Source organism: Erigeron canadensis, chromosome 2, assembly GCF_010389155.1.
Source record: "Erigeron canadensis isolate Cc75 chromosome 2, C_canadensis_v1, whole genome shotgun sequence".
Classification (NCBI taxonomy): domain Eukaryota; kingdom Viridiplantae; phylum Streptophyta; class Magnoliopsida; order Asterales; family Asteraceae; genus Erigeron; species Erigeron canadensis.
Window position 1 is genome coordinate 22638912 of NC_057762.1, and position 13780 is coordinate 22652691.

A 13780-nucleotide genomic window follows, 5' to 3' on the forward strand; every position below is an offset into this window, starting at 1 on the left:
GTGTCGATTAAGGATTATGCCACGTGTCGTTCATCTCAATCCTGTTTTAGTTTATTGTAGACTAGATTATTGTCCCGCGTAATACGCGAGTAAGTATATTTTTATATTAATATATATTAAAAATATAATTTTCTTAAGTAATAGTTAACGAATTAGTAATAATTAATGAATTAAAATTTTCAATTTCACTTTATTAACATTTGTGTTTTTGACCTTGATAATTTCACAAAAATTTATTATGTTGTTCATTAAGTCTTATTGATTCAATAAATTATTCAATGCCAAAAGTTATTGCTTATCCGTGTCATCCCAAATATGTCGATGTCATTCAGATTTCCATGTCATATCATAAAAAATATAACACATGACATGTTCTTTAGATGGTGTCAAGGCATACAACCTTCTAAACCTAGTTGCAAGATTGCCACCATTAAGCCAATGACTATTCCAGAATCTTGTCTTATCTTCACTCCCAACTGATATTTAATAACATCTTAAAGAGATAGCAATCGAGTGTCCCTCAAATAATGAGGAACATATATTTGTCCATATATTATTACAATTTGTTTTACATAGGAACGCAAACTCAGAACCATGAATCACATGGATGATTTTAAACCTCACGGCATCCAAGTTTTGAACCACATGTCATATCCATTTGTACATATCAATGCTAAATTTTGAGCCTCCAGAGCACCAAAACCTCCACCTACTTTTTTACCCTAGACGTTTGCCTTCCAATCAATCCATTACATTTTATTTTTCAAGTTCGACCCCCTCCCCCCTTGCCCCTTTCGCACAAAAAAATAAATAAAATGAAATTTTGATCTTTATCAATCAAAATAAAGAAAAATAATATATCTTAAATATTTTAAATTTTCGAGTTAGAATTCATCATAGGCAACACATTAGTATTAAGTTTAGATTTTATTCTATAATAACTTTGTAAAATTTATGAAATATAACAATGGATGGAGTCTGACTTCAATTTTTGTACAATGTAAACTTTTTAAAGGTATATTTGTAATTTTGTTCCTACAAAATATTAATAAATAAAGAATACATACAAACATTGACTTTGTTGTCATAAGTCTCTTTTTTAAAAGTTCATCACTTGGTTGGAAATATTAGTCTTGACATAAACCTCTCTATTGGTAGCCCAACTTGACATTCAAAGCCTCTTATGTCTTTCAGCCAAATGTTGGTCACGGGTTCGAAACCTTTGAAAGGCATATTGGGAAATCCTTGCCAAAGAGGTGGGGCGTGAGGGTTTTCTCTAGCATGTAGCTGATTTTCTCCAGAACGGTAGTGGGACTTCCACCGCCATTCGTGCCCTCGGATTGACTGTGCTGGTGACGTCGTCTATCTCTACTGGACGATAAAGAGACATGACGCTGAATCCAATCACCACTGCTGTTCAAGAAAAAAAATAGGAAAAAAAGAAAAGAAAAATAGGATGGAAATTTTTTTTTTTATATTTTTTTTTGGTAAATGTAAAGTACATTACTAATATAGTTGTATGTAAAAACATTATTTCTTTTTTCAAATTCTTTTATAATAGTAATCACAATAGTCACGCATATTTACAAGCTAAACTATATATCATTAATTTTGATAATTTATTTTATTTTGTTTAATGGAGTGCAACCTCTTTGTCACCACATGCTCCAAAATTGCAGATCAATGTTAAAGGTTGATGTTTCCAAAGTTGTCACTCACCTAAGCTAAACTCGGCCTTCTCAACACCGCCGTTGATAATTTGACTAAACCGGACATATATATATATATACTATATAATATTGTATATACATGGTGTTACGACATTATTAATATTCAATTTTTCTTTATTACGGTTTAAAATATAGCTTACTATTTTTATCAATAGAAAACTGATCTATATATGTTAAATGAAACATATCTCAAATATTTTAATTAAAATATGATCTGTTTTTTTATATGATATGAACAATTATTCTATTGGATAAGACATAAGATAAAAAGTATTATTTTATTATCCTTAAATATATATTAAAGAGAAACCTTAATTGATAATTGAAAAAATATTGACCCTTAGATGAATTTTAACTTTTATTTAGAGTCATTAGATCAATTGATGATGACATATACCTTATTTAACTTTTTTGAATTTATTTTAAGCCTTTAGTCTTTTGATTAGAGTAGGGGTCGCGAATGACTAAGGTTTTTTACAAAAGCGAACTTCATGCCTAAAAGCTAATGGTCAGGACACTTTTAAGCGGAATCTAATCGACGACCAATGTAACTTCATGTTTTCTAGTGGTTTAATTATTACCTGGTTAAATATTTGTCAACTTATGTTATTATAAAAATTTAACATGTTATTAATTATATATGTTTCTTGCATATTACGCGAGTATTAATCTAGTTAGATATATATTAGCTATTAATATAATAATATACTCCCTCTGTCCCATTTTAATTGTCATGTTGACTAACTTTGACCGTAAATAACTTTGTTTGTACTATATAATAGTTGATGAAACTCATATGAACGAAAAGTACATCAAAAACTCAATTCATTCATATATTTTATATCAAGTGTTATATGACACAAACAAATTTATTTACGGTCAAATTTAGTCAACATGACAACTAAAATGGGACGGAGGGAGTATTAAAAAAATAATATTAACTATTATTCTATTATATATATATATATATATATATATATATATATATATAATAGAATAATAGTTACTATTTTTTGATTTCTTGATTAAATATATTGGGTAAAAATTATAAATTTGTGATGGAAAACCAAAAAGTGTAAATTAAATTTAAAAGGGTATATATATATATATTAGCTACGAGTATTATTTTTGATTTCTTGATTAAAAAGAATGGGAAAAAAGTGTAAATTTGTGATGAAAAACCAAGAAGTGTAAATTATTTTTAAAGGGGTATTTTTTGTATAATCATAAAAAGTGTAAGCATTAATATTGTCATTCAAGAAAGATTAAATAATTAAATTTGATTTAATGACTCTAAATCAAAGATGAAATTCATCCAAGGGTTCTTGTTTATTTAAGAATGAATTTAGCACCTCGTGATATATATATATATATATTGGTAGATTTGTAGATACAGGGTGTTACGACATTATTAATATTCAATTTTTCTTTATTTTGGTTTAAAGTATAGCTTATTATTTTTATCAATAGAAAACTGATCTATATATTTTAAATGAAACATATCTCAAATATTTTAATTAAAAAATGATATGTTTTTTTTATATGATATTAACAATTATTTTATTGGATAAGACATAAGATAAAGAGTATTATTTTATTATCATTAAATATATATTAAAAAGAAACCTTAATTTATAATTGAAAAAATATGAACCCTTAGATGAGTTTTAACTTTTATTTAGAGCCATTAGATCAAATGATGATGACATATACCTTATTTAACTTTTTTGGATTTATTTTAAGCCTTTAGTCTTTTGATTAGAGTAGGGGTCGCGAATGACTAAGGTTTGTTGCAAAAGCGAACTTCATGCCTAAAAGCGAACGGTTTGGACATTGTTAAGCGGAATCTAATCGACGACTAATGTAACTTCATGTTTTCTAGTGGTTTAATTATTATCTGGTTAAATATTTGTCAACTTATGATATTATAAAAATTTAACATGTTATTAATTATATATGTTTTCTGCGTATTACGCGAGTATTAATCTAGTTAGAATATATATTAGCTATTAATATAATAATATATTAAAAAAATAATATTAACTATTATTCTATTATATATATATATATAATAGCTACTATTTTTTGATTTCTTGATTAAATATATTGGGTAAAAATTATAAATTTGTGATGGAAAACCAAAAAGTATAAATTAAATTGAAAAGGGTATATATATATATTAGCTACGAGTATTATTTTTGATTTATTGATTAAAAATATTGGGAAAAAAGTGTAAATTTGTGATGAAAAACCAAAAAGTGTAAATTAATTTTAAAGGGGTATTTTTTGTATAATTATAAAAAGTGTAAGTACTAATATTGTCATTTAAGAAAGATAAAATAATTAAATTTGATCTAATGGCTCTAAATCAAAGATGGAATTCATCCAAAGGTTCTTGCTTGTTTAGGAATAAATTTAGCACCTTGTTATATATATATATTGGTAGATACCAAAAAATGTTGTAAACTGAGAAAATGATGGGGAAAAAAGGTTTTGCAATGATCGTCCGAAGTCCTGCGTCCTCAAAGTTGTTCTTGCAGTAGAAGATGGGGGACGCTCCAACGTGGGGCCCATTAACGGTTGACTGCAAAAAAAAAAAAAACGAAATCATGTTTGTTTGAAATGAAACGGCTAGTATCCTCCTTCCGATTTAAGTCCTCTTCTTCTTTAAAAAAGACTTTGTGCTCTTCTTCTTTCTTTACATCAACCGAAAACCTTCAAACCATCACCCAAAATCAAACCATACAACCAAACCATGCCTAAAAAAACACCCAAAATCAACAAAAAAACAAGAATGTTGCCGATGACATACTTCAAAATCTTCTTGACTTTCCTCCACCACCCTCACCGCCAACGTCGAGCTCGAACCCACAAGGTCAATTTTCCAACTCCCAAATCCCACTCAACTTCGGTTCACCATCGCCGATGTCGCATAATGTCAACCCGTATTCTACTTCGTTTTACAATAATCTTGGGTGCAACCCGACCGAGGGTATAAATAGTGCCAACAATCTTTTGTTATTGCAACAATGGCAAGCTGCTCAAATGTTGCAACACGCAGTAACCGCGACAACACCACCACCACCACCACTACAACAGCAACCGATTCCCGTTGACGACGAAGTGGAAAATGAAAGAGCGGGAACTAGTGTCGCTTCTACCACTCATGTAGAAGAGGAAATCGCGAAACCATCAAAGCGGTTGACGACAAAAGGCAAGGAAGTGGCAGAAAAGAAGAAGTGGAGCGAAAACGAATGTGTGATATTGACTAGGAGTTGGGTGCATGCTACCGAGGATGCCATCAAAGGGAATGGGCAAACAGAAAACGTGTTTTGGACAACAATTGAGAGATTGTTTAACACCGCATCAAAAGAAGGTTACCGTAACATAAGTCAACTTCATGGCAAATGGAACAAAATCAAAGCCGGTTGTAAGAATTTCGGCACCGTGTTTAAAAGGTTTAGTGACGAAGGACGTCAAAGCGGGGCGGACGAGAAACATATTTATGATGTCGTCCATGAACAATACAAGCGGGAGTATGGGCCGAGTAGATTTGCGTTTGAGAAGTGTTGGGAAATCCTAAAAGGTTTTCCAACATTTTGGAATGACCACGGGACACAAAAGCAAGCGACGTGGGTGGATTTGGGTGACGACGGTGAGCCGGGGACACAAAACCCGGCTGTTGACAACTTGTTTGGAGATGACCCCATTAAGAGACCATTGGGGCGTAATGTTAGCAGAAAGTTATCCCAAAGTTCTGATGCAGGTTCTAGTAGATCATCCACCGGGTCAGAGGCGCTACTGAAGCTCGACGAGATGCTCAAGTTACAGAGGGATGTGCTACAGAAATCAGAGGAAGATCGAAAGAAGTTTGAAGAGGATCGGAAGGCAAGGAAAGCTTCTCGTCGCAGGAAGGAAGTTATGGATGTGTTTAACTTTCTTCAGAACCCGGTACCCAGAGATATGCCTAGGTAGCAGTTGAAAGCGCTTCTTAATTATCGTAAGTCTTTGATGGATGAGTATGGGGATGAGTTTCTAGAGATGGGTGGCAGTGACGACGAAAACGAGAGCGACGAGTAGTTCTTATGTTATTGTGTTGTTGTTGTTATGTTTTAAAATAAATTGTTGTTATGAACAATCGTTACGTTTTTAATCCTTGTTGTAACTTTTTTTTAATTAAGTGTGTTGTGGTTTAATAATAAAATGTGTTTTTTCAATTAATTAAGTGTGTTTTAATGTTAAATATATATAAAGTTATAAAAAATGTTAAAAGAATTGATAATGTGGTGAAGAAGTTCTGAAGAAGTTGTCCTTATATGCAGTGAGTGTCCTGAGGAGAGTCCTGAGAAATTTGATGCTGACGTGGCAGGCAAGAAGTCCTGAGGACGGCCTGCCTATAAGCACAGGCCTTATGATTGAAATCTTTGGTTGTTAGCAGGCATGTTTAGAATCTCATCGATCTAGTTCAAAATATGTGTATTTGATCACAGTTTATCGGTTAAAACTTAAAAAGATATGAAACAATTCTTTTAATTTTTAAATTGGGATGTTATGTCCTCAAGATTTTATGTTTTCTGACTCTTATATCGATTGAAAATTTTCTAACAATCGAGAATTAATTACATTACACAATTGAGACATATTTGAATACCTATTGACTTTTGGGGAAAGATAATTTGAGACCAACTAAAAAATGTCCAAAAAAGGACCATTGATTTTCGTAACTTACACACCACCATCATCATCAACTATGATATACAAGACTTTTTTGTAAAAACACTAAGACTTTCCAGCGACGGACTCACAGAAAAATCATGTGTAAGTTAACTTACTTTACTTTTATATATCTAACTTTGAAGTTTTGAATTGTAACGATGTAGGAACTTAGATTTTTAAAATGTGACCCAATAAATATTAGTTACTTTACTTTTATATATATCAAGTGTGCCAGTAAAATGTTTGAAAAGGTTTTCGATTTAACTTATAGAATGTATACATACAAATAACAGATACCGACAACATTCATACTGAAAAATGCAGACCCACTATTTAACCATGTATAGCTAGGTGAAGAAATAAAAAACTTAAAGGACATTGATCAACTTCACGGCAGTGTGGCAATGCTGTGGGGTGGCCGGGTGGGTGCCAACTACGTCATGCTGAACACAAAATCTTTTTCGAATGATATGAGTCTTTATCAAGTAGATTAAACCGTGTTTGTATATTTCAAGATTTAGAGAAAAATGGGCTGACCCGAATATGGGTAATCTTTCATTAACCAAAAAAACCGGTTCCCTGGTGGGATTGGTGCAGCCGTTAGCACACATCCTACCGTAAGTTGAAAAACTTGTGGTTTTTTAAAAAAAAGTTTAACATAATAAACTCAGAAGATTTCAAAACCAAAAGAAAACAAAAAGTTGCCATGGATAATCATCTAGTGGTCGTTTTTCCTTGAGCTTGGTTATTAGTAGATTGGTCTTCTGATCTTCCTTTATCTTCCCTATGCTGAAATGAGCTTTCTTTTTGTATCTGGGAGTCATCAGGTCCTTGCGAACATTCTGACCATTTTCTACTGCTTCTATTGTGTTTATGATTCTTGTGATCTTTATCATTGTCCTGTAGCTCGTCAGCTATTTGGTTACGTCGTTCTTTCAAAAAGTTGAGTCTGTTTGTTATTTTTGACAGAGCTGAAGTTGTATTAGCTGCCTGCCAATGACATATAGAGATGACATCCGTAAGAGTTTTTAAACAAACAGAGAAAAGATTGTTTTATATGTTCTTTGTTCTTTTACATTGAACAAGTAGAATAAAAGGCGACTTAGGTAGCTTACTTTAGTCTGTAAAAATACCCATCAACGTCTGGGAAAAATCTATTGTAGTTTTAGGCACATGAGGTTATCTAGTTATATAACTTTGAATAGAACTTGTTTATATGGAAAAGATGCACCCGAGTTACACACCGAGCAAAACACATAAATCTCAACGTTTCAAAAAAATGATGATTTTTGATCACACAAAATTAAAATGACCAAAGTTGATTACCTTTTTTTACACGGTTAGCCTTTTGGAAACATGTATATAGAAGTGCATGTATTTACCTCGCCCTTTGGATGGGCTCGTCTTGAGCTTGTAGACTTGCTCATACTCCGTTCATGGTGTTTACTAGGCAAGGAATGTAAATGATGTTTATCACCATGGTGCTTGCTCGAGTGCGTGTCCTGTTACAATAAACCACATTCTTCTTGAAAATGTAAACAACTAGGAAAGTGAGGAATAACCCATTAGCTCCAGTATATAAATAAATACTTTAACTATTTTTTTTACCTTATTTTTATGTGAAATACTTGCAGATTCAAGTTCCTTCTCTGTCTGTTGTAATCCAGGTTCATTAGAACTTTGCTCATGTGGTTGGTTATGTTGTAAACCAGAATCATTTCCCTCTGATAGATCTATTTCGACTAGATCTGCATTTGCCTTTAGAGCATCTATAAGTTAGATTTACTGCATAAATAGAATGCACAACTAAGTGGAAATTAGATAACGAACTTTTTCATCAGTAGACGTTGATACTGGAACGTTCTGCAACACGTCCTCTAAAGTAGACACCTACAAACACATTTAAAGCTGTGTTAATAAGTATGAAAGTTCCATGAAAAAGATACGTAACGTAAGCACATCATCCTTTACTTGAAAAATTCAATGTTTGTCATGCAGAGTTCAGGAAACTGTTTGGCCATTTGCCAAATGTCTGAGGTAACGTTTAATTATGATATGAGTCTATGACTTGTAGTGATGTATTTGTACAAAATTTAGTAAAGATGATAATGGGCAAAAAGGTAGATTTGATTAAGAAAGCATCATTTAGTTGCTGCAATTTCATGGGAAAATAGTTCTGCAAATGAGTTCGAAAATCAGAAGAAAACTATACCTCTTCCAAAAGAGCTAAACGCTGCTTCTCTAAAGCTTTCTTCTTGCTGACCAAATCTTCTTTCAGAATTGCATTTTGTCTGACCTGTAGTAAAACTAATCAGTGAAAGCCCGACAATTTTAAGGATAGAAAACCCTAAGCTGAAAAGCAATCAAGAATAATAAGTCGCTACCTCTGCTTGAATTCTCTCTTTCAATTTAACTTTATTAGCCTCAAGTCTCAAAATTTCAGCCCTGGTAAGCAACAAAATCAACAAATATTAGTTTCATGTGTCAATAATGCATGGTTAACATAGCACATAAAACAGCAAAGAACATTTAAGTTTCTTACTGTTGTTCGGCTATTAATTCTATGTCTTCAAAGGGTGATCCTTTCTTAGCCTGCTCACCTTGAAAAATGGAACCATTAAACACCATAAAAATGCAAAAAAAATTGAAACTTGGATGCCTAAACAACATATGTAAACTTACACTACGTCTTCGGTGAATAGTGTTTTTTCGATTGTCATCATCATTAGCTTCATTGGAATTTGAGCTAGAGGAACCCTGAATTTAGAAACAATCTGAAAGTTCAAGATTATTTAAAAAAGAAATATTAATAATTTATCAACTTTGAGATATCCAACTGCAAAAATACAACCTTGCTGCGACCATCTTCACCACTCTCACTATTACTACTACTTGATCCATGATCAGAATCTTCACACGAACAAGAACCTTCTGAGTTATAATCATCATCTTCGTCCTCTTCATAATACTCGTCACTAAGGTCTTCACTCTCACTTCCATATTCGTCTGAATCCGAGTACAGATCACTTAACATGTCTTCTTCCTACAAATACCTTATTGTTCAAATCACCATAAATGTAATATTGGCAGTTTTGACCCATCACTAATATCTTGGGTTGTTTTTTTCTTATACGGGTCGAATAAAAACTTTTTAGCTAAAAGCATAACAGATTAATTGTGTTAAAAGTTGCCCAAAGACTTCTTTTAGCATGTACAAACCCATATATTGTTGTTATGCAAAGATCTAGATTAATGTTATAATACTACTGTTTGTTTTACCCATTCTGACACGACCCGTTTCAACTGTACTGAAATGATGCTGTGTTTCAAGTTTCAACCCAAAGCAGCCTGCCTACTTCAAATTTAAGAATTCAGAGCATACCCCAAATATTTTATCATATTCCTCTACAAGAGTGATAATGATTGCTTGAGCATGGTTAGCAGCAGCTGCTGCTTGTAGAAGTTGTGCAGACCCATCACCACCCATTTCCAATCCCTTTCCTAGGTCAACTTCACCGGATAAAAGGGGACGAAGAAGTAGTGGGGACATGCAAGCTGCAACGGCTGAAACACTCATTCGGTTCACAGATTTGTTTTCTGCAACAGCTTCCATCATTATTAATATCCTGCATAAATGTCAAGCAAATGAGTCAAGTGACAATTACAACTGTGTCGCATATAAAATATCACCAAAAGAAGAATCATTTATAAAGCATGACTGAAGCTATTCAAGTGAAGATGTGTCTGTTATTTCATATCAACTACCTCTGTAATAAACGTCGATTTGGTTCTGGAAATGTATCACAAATAGCTGCACGCATGTCACTGACTCTTGTGGCTCGATCCGATCCTACCCATGTGCACAGAATGGTCCATTACTATTAGCAAAAATAGAAATATACAAAACTCTTACTAGAATAAACTAGCAATGGAAACAAATCCAAATAAACTAACAATTAAGACGATCAAAAGTTTAATAAAGAATGACTTGATTTCAGTTGTTAACCGGCCAAAACTTGTAATATAACATACAAACAAAAGCTAATGAAGTCACGTGGTACCATTTTAGCACTTCCATACCAAAGTAACTAGGAAATGTAAAAATTCTAGGAAAAACTTACGATATGCTTCTAATAAAGCAGCACAGCAAGATGCTGGGACTGGAGGTGATGGTAATTCACGGAGAACATACTGTAACAAGTAATTAACAGCAAAAGATTAAAAACAATGAAGAAAGTAATATATCATTAACAAAATAAGGTAGTTTACTTAAGTGACATACCTTGATACAGTCTCCTATAACATGCCCATCCTCATCTTTAGTAAATTCTGTCTTTCCTGTAACCAAAAAAAATCCAAACTTTCCATTAAAAACTCCAATTGTTCAGGATTCGTCTGTACTAACATGCTTATATAAATGACAAAAATTGGAGCATTTCACACTTCGGGTTATAACTTTGCAAAAGCAATGAAACATTTATTTAGTTTGGGAGACTGAAATATGTTTGCATTTACTGACCCTCTTCATATTCTCGAATGCGACGCTCAACATCATCAACATCAGCAGCCTGCCGTAAAATTCCTTCTACATTAACCCCTGAAATATTATCATTGAATAATCAGAAACAAAGATATTAATCACAAATGCCGTTAAAATACCATTCCAATTAAACAACACACAAAAAGTATAAATTTTTAATATATCTCATATGTAAATGATATATAAGATCAGTAGCTCACCAAAGTCTTCTACATAACAAAGAGCTTTCTCCAAAAATGATGGAGTTCCGTCTATATCTTCCAATGCGAGTAAAACAGGTCGACCAAGTACTGTTGATTTTCTTGGCGATTGGTCCTTTGCTGCAAAATAAAAAAAAATCCGTCAAGTTGTTGTAGTCTATCTGCCCGAAAGAGGAAACTAACATAGACAAGCATAACTCCTTTACATTGTTCCTGTGAACCATCAGCAGTATCACCCTTCTCGCTTTTTGATATCCCATTTTGGCCCAACCCGTTTCCTGCACTTGGTGCATTTGACAAAGCTGCCTCGAGTGCTTCCTTCCACTCAAATAAATCCTCAGAAGTTTCAGCCTGAAGAAATAAAATCCGATTAGTAACAGTGATAAAAGATATGAATTCCACCAAAGCAATTAAATCAAAACCGTAAGAAATCAGTTACTATAAGATTATTACCAATATACACACACATGTGTGTGTGTGTGTGTTTTTGTGTCTGTGTCTGTGTGTACCTTAAGGGTAAAAGCTCTTCCATCACGGCCATCTGGAAATAGCACGGTTATAAGTTTCTTATCTGCCTTCACAACAGCACTGAAACATCGCAAAAGATTCGTTAATAAACAATCGACCCAATCATAATAAGCCAACTGTTCAATGGAGTCTAATGTAATGGTGATCAATTAAGTAGAAACAAGCCAACCTGCCTGAACTGTTAAGGTCTATGCCACCAAGGGTCAGATTCGCCTCACCACCCTTTTGAGGTGCTGCATTCTAAAAACAACACACCAGGAAGCTAATGAATCTTCAATACTAAGAGATGATAATTTGATAAATCAACAAGGACAGAATTGTGGCAACTTACTGGATCACTACGAAAGAAAACCAATGATGTTTCTGTTAATATAAACCACCTTTTCTTCCAAGAAGTCCAGCCAATCCCTGTATAAAATTTGTACAACTTAGACTTCCTAGAGGAATGATCAGAAATATGAAACGGCAGAGGTAAGAATGCTAATAGACTCTCTTTTCGAACAATATAAATGCTAAATGTTCAAAACGAATTCTTTTTAGTCAATGAGAATAATCATCCTAACTACATAAGTAGTTGGTGATTCAGGACTGCAGGCTTCAAGTCTACTGACTATATATGCAGAGAAAAGCTCTACAAATAAAATAGGCACAACGATGACTAAATATGGAAAAACAAAGATACTGGTATCATCATTTATACATAATGAAAATAACAGAAATTACAGTGTACAATCAAAGAATAACAATGATAACATACCTTTGGAGGACAAAAATAGTGGACCGCTCTTGTAAACCTGCAATGTATATGATTAGACACACATAACGTTTGAAGGAAACATAAACCGTACCATAAATTTACCAACTGCTATCATCAAAAAGAAGAAAAAGAAGGATATACCTTATTGCCGTTATGAGAATCTTGTCTCTCTAGCGATTGAGCTGCCACAGACGAATGTTGCAGATGATCCCCACCATCTCCCTAAAAAAAATAACGAATATAGCATAAAATACACTAACATCAGAATAAAACTGTTTATTGAATGACAGAATAAACTATTGAATGACTATATATTGAAGATAATACATACCTCAAAATGAGGATCAACATTGGTTTTGGAATCAGGGTTATATTTCAAATCAGAATGGCTACTACTCTTCCATTCAAATTTGCTGTTTCTTGATTCGTCTCTATTCATTTTCAATTCAGCATTATTGTTTCTTGAATGATCACCATGGTTGTTTCTCGAATCACCCGTGTTGCTTTTTGAATCAAGATTATGTGTTTTGGTACTATTAGGCATTATATATACAACGATATCCGATATTCAATGAACTCCAAAAAATTAAGCCCGCCTGTTCTGTTCTTAACTTTTTGCCCTGAAATTCAACAGCAACATAATGTGTATATATATATATATACATTCACAAGAAAAATGAAAACAATATGGAATTAATAATAAAAGAACATATTTGTACAATATATATACCTCTTTTGGAAAATTTTATAAGAGAAAAATGGGAAATGATTGGGAAAAAGAATTAAAAGAAAGAAAGTGATATGGAATGGAATGGAATGTAAGAAGGAAGAAAGTTTGGTGGTGAGGCAAGGTAATCAGAAATGAGTTGCCAATTTTGAGGAGGGTTGATTGATTCATTTCCCACGTTAATTTTACACATTACATGCATACCCCCGGATTACTCTCTTTTGACTCTTCATTTTTCTTAGCTTCCCTTTCCACTTCTTCATGCACGAGTAAGTTGCCTTTATACCCAACTTTTTTCAAGTTTTCACATCAAAATTGCTAAGTCATGAACCTTTGCTTGTGATTTTGCAAAAATGTGTACCATTTCATGGGATTATGAAAATCTCAAACCATGGCTTGTAATTCTGAAACTTGCAAACCATGGCTCGGCTTTTTGCAAAAAGCAAGTCTTGGATTGAAATTTTGCAAAAAATGCGATTTTGATGGATATATTTTGTGAAAATTCAAAAAAATTAGGTATTATCGCATACTTTAAATGATTTTTGGGTATTTAGGTTATTCTAAATACTTGATGAAGTAGAT

General features: G+C 32.9%; 2 protein-coding genes across 2 annotated transcripts; one reads left to right on the forward strand and one right to left on the reverse strand.

Moving 5' to 3' along the window:
- The first annotated feature begins 4655 nt into the window (after positions 1 to 4655).
- On the forward strand, positions 4656 to 5705 carry LOC122587880. Its single transcript, XM_043760040.1, has one exon. The coding sequence runs from the start codon at positions 4656 to 4658 to the stop codon at positions 5703 to 5705; it is 1050 nt and encodes a 349-aa protein (XP_043615975.1).
- Positions 5706 to 7160: 1455 nt separating this feature from the next.
- Positions 7161 to 13048, reverse strand: LOC122587881 (rho GTPase-activating protein REN1-like). The gene is made up of 22 exons (XM_043760041.1): positions 12803 to 13048; positions 12613 to 12693; positions 12472 to 12508; positions 12046 to 12122; positions 11884 to 11954; positions 11696 to 11774; positions 11393 to 11537; positions 11187 to 11306; positions 10966 to 11043; positions 10729 to 10784; positions 10568 to 10637; positions 10212 to 10296; positions 9829 to 10072; positions 9298 to 9489; positions 9129 to 9203; positions 8989 to 9038; positions 8831 to 8891; positions 8659 to 8742; positions 8277 to 8336; positions 8055 to 8204; positions 7829 to 7948; positions 7161 to 7436 (listed from the first exon to the last, which is right to left on the reverse strand). The coding sequence occupies exons 1-22, from the start codon at positions 13013 to 13015 to the stop codon at positions 7161 to 7163; spliced, it is 2424 nt and encodes an 807-aa protein (XP_043615976.1). The 5' UTR covers positions 13016 to 13048.
- Positions 13049 to 13780: the final 732 nt, after the last annotated feature.

What these genes read in the sequence shown, in the direction of transcription:
- LOC122587881 (XM_043760041.1), bottom strand. Translation starts at nt 13,015, where the DNA reads ATGCCTAATAGTACCAAAACACATAATCTTGATTCAAAAAGCAACACG. An exon ending in ATGTTGATCCTCATTTTGAG is followed by an intron (nt 12,694 to 12,802) that starts GTATGTATTATC and finishes TATTTTTTTTAG; the next exon opens with GGAGATGGTGGGGATCATCT. An exon ending in GAGCCCATCCAAAGGGCGAG is followed by an intron (nt 7,437 to 7,828) that starts GTAAATACATGC and finishes TGTCATTGGCAG; the next exon opens with GCAGCTAATACAACTTCAGC.
- LOC122587880 (XM_043760040.1), top strand. Translation starts at nt 4,656, where the DNA reads ATGTCGCATAATGTCAACCCGTATTCTACTTCGTTTTACAATAATCTT.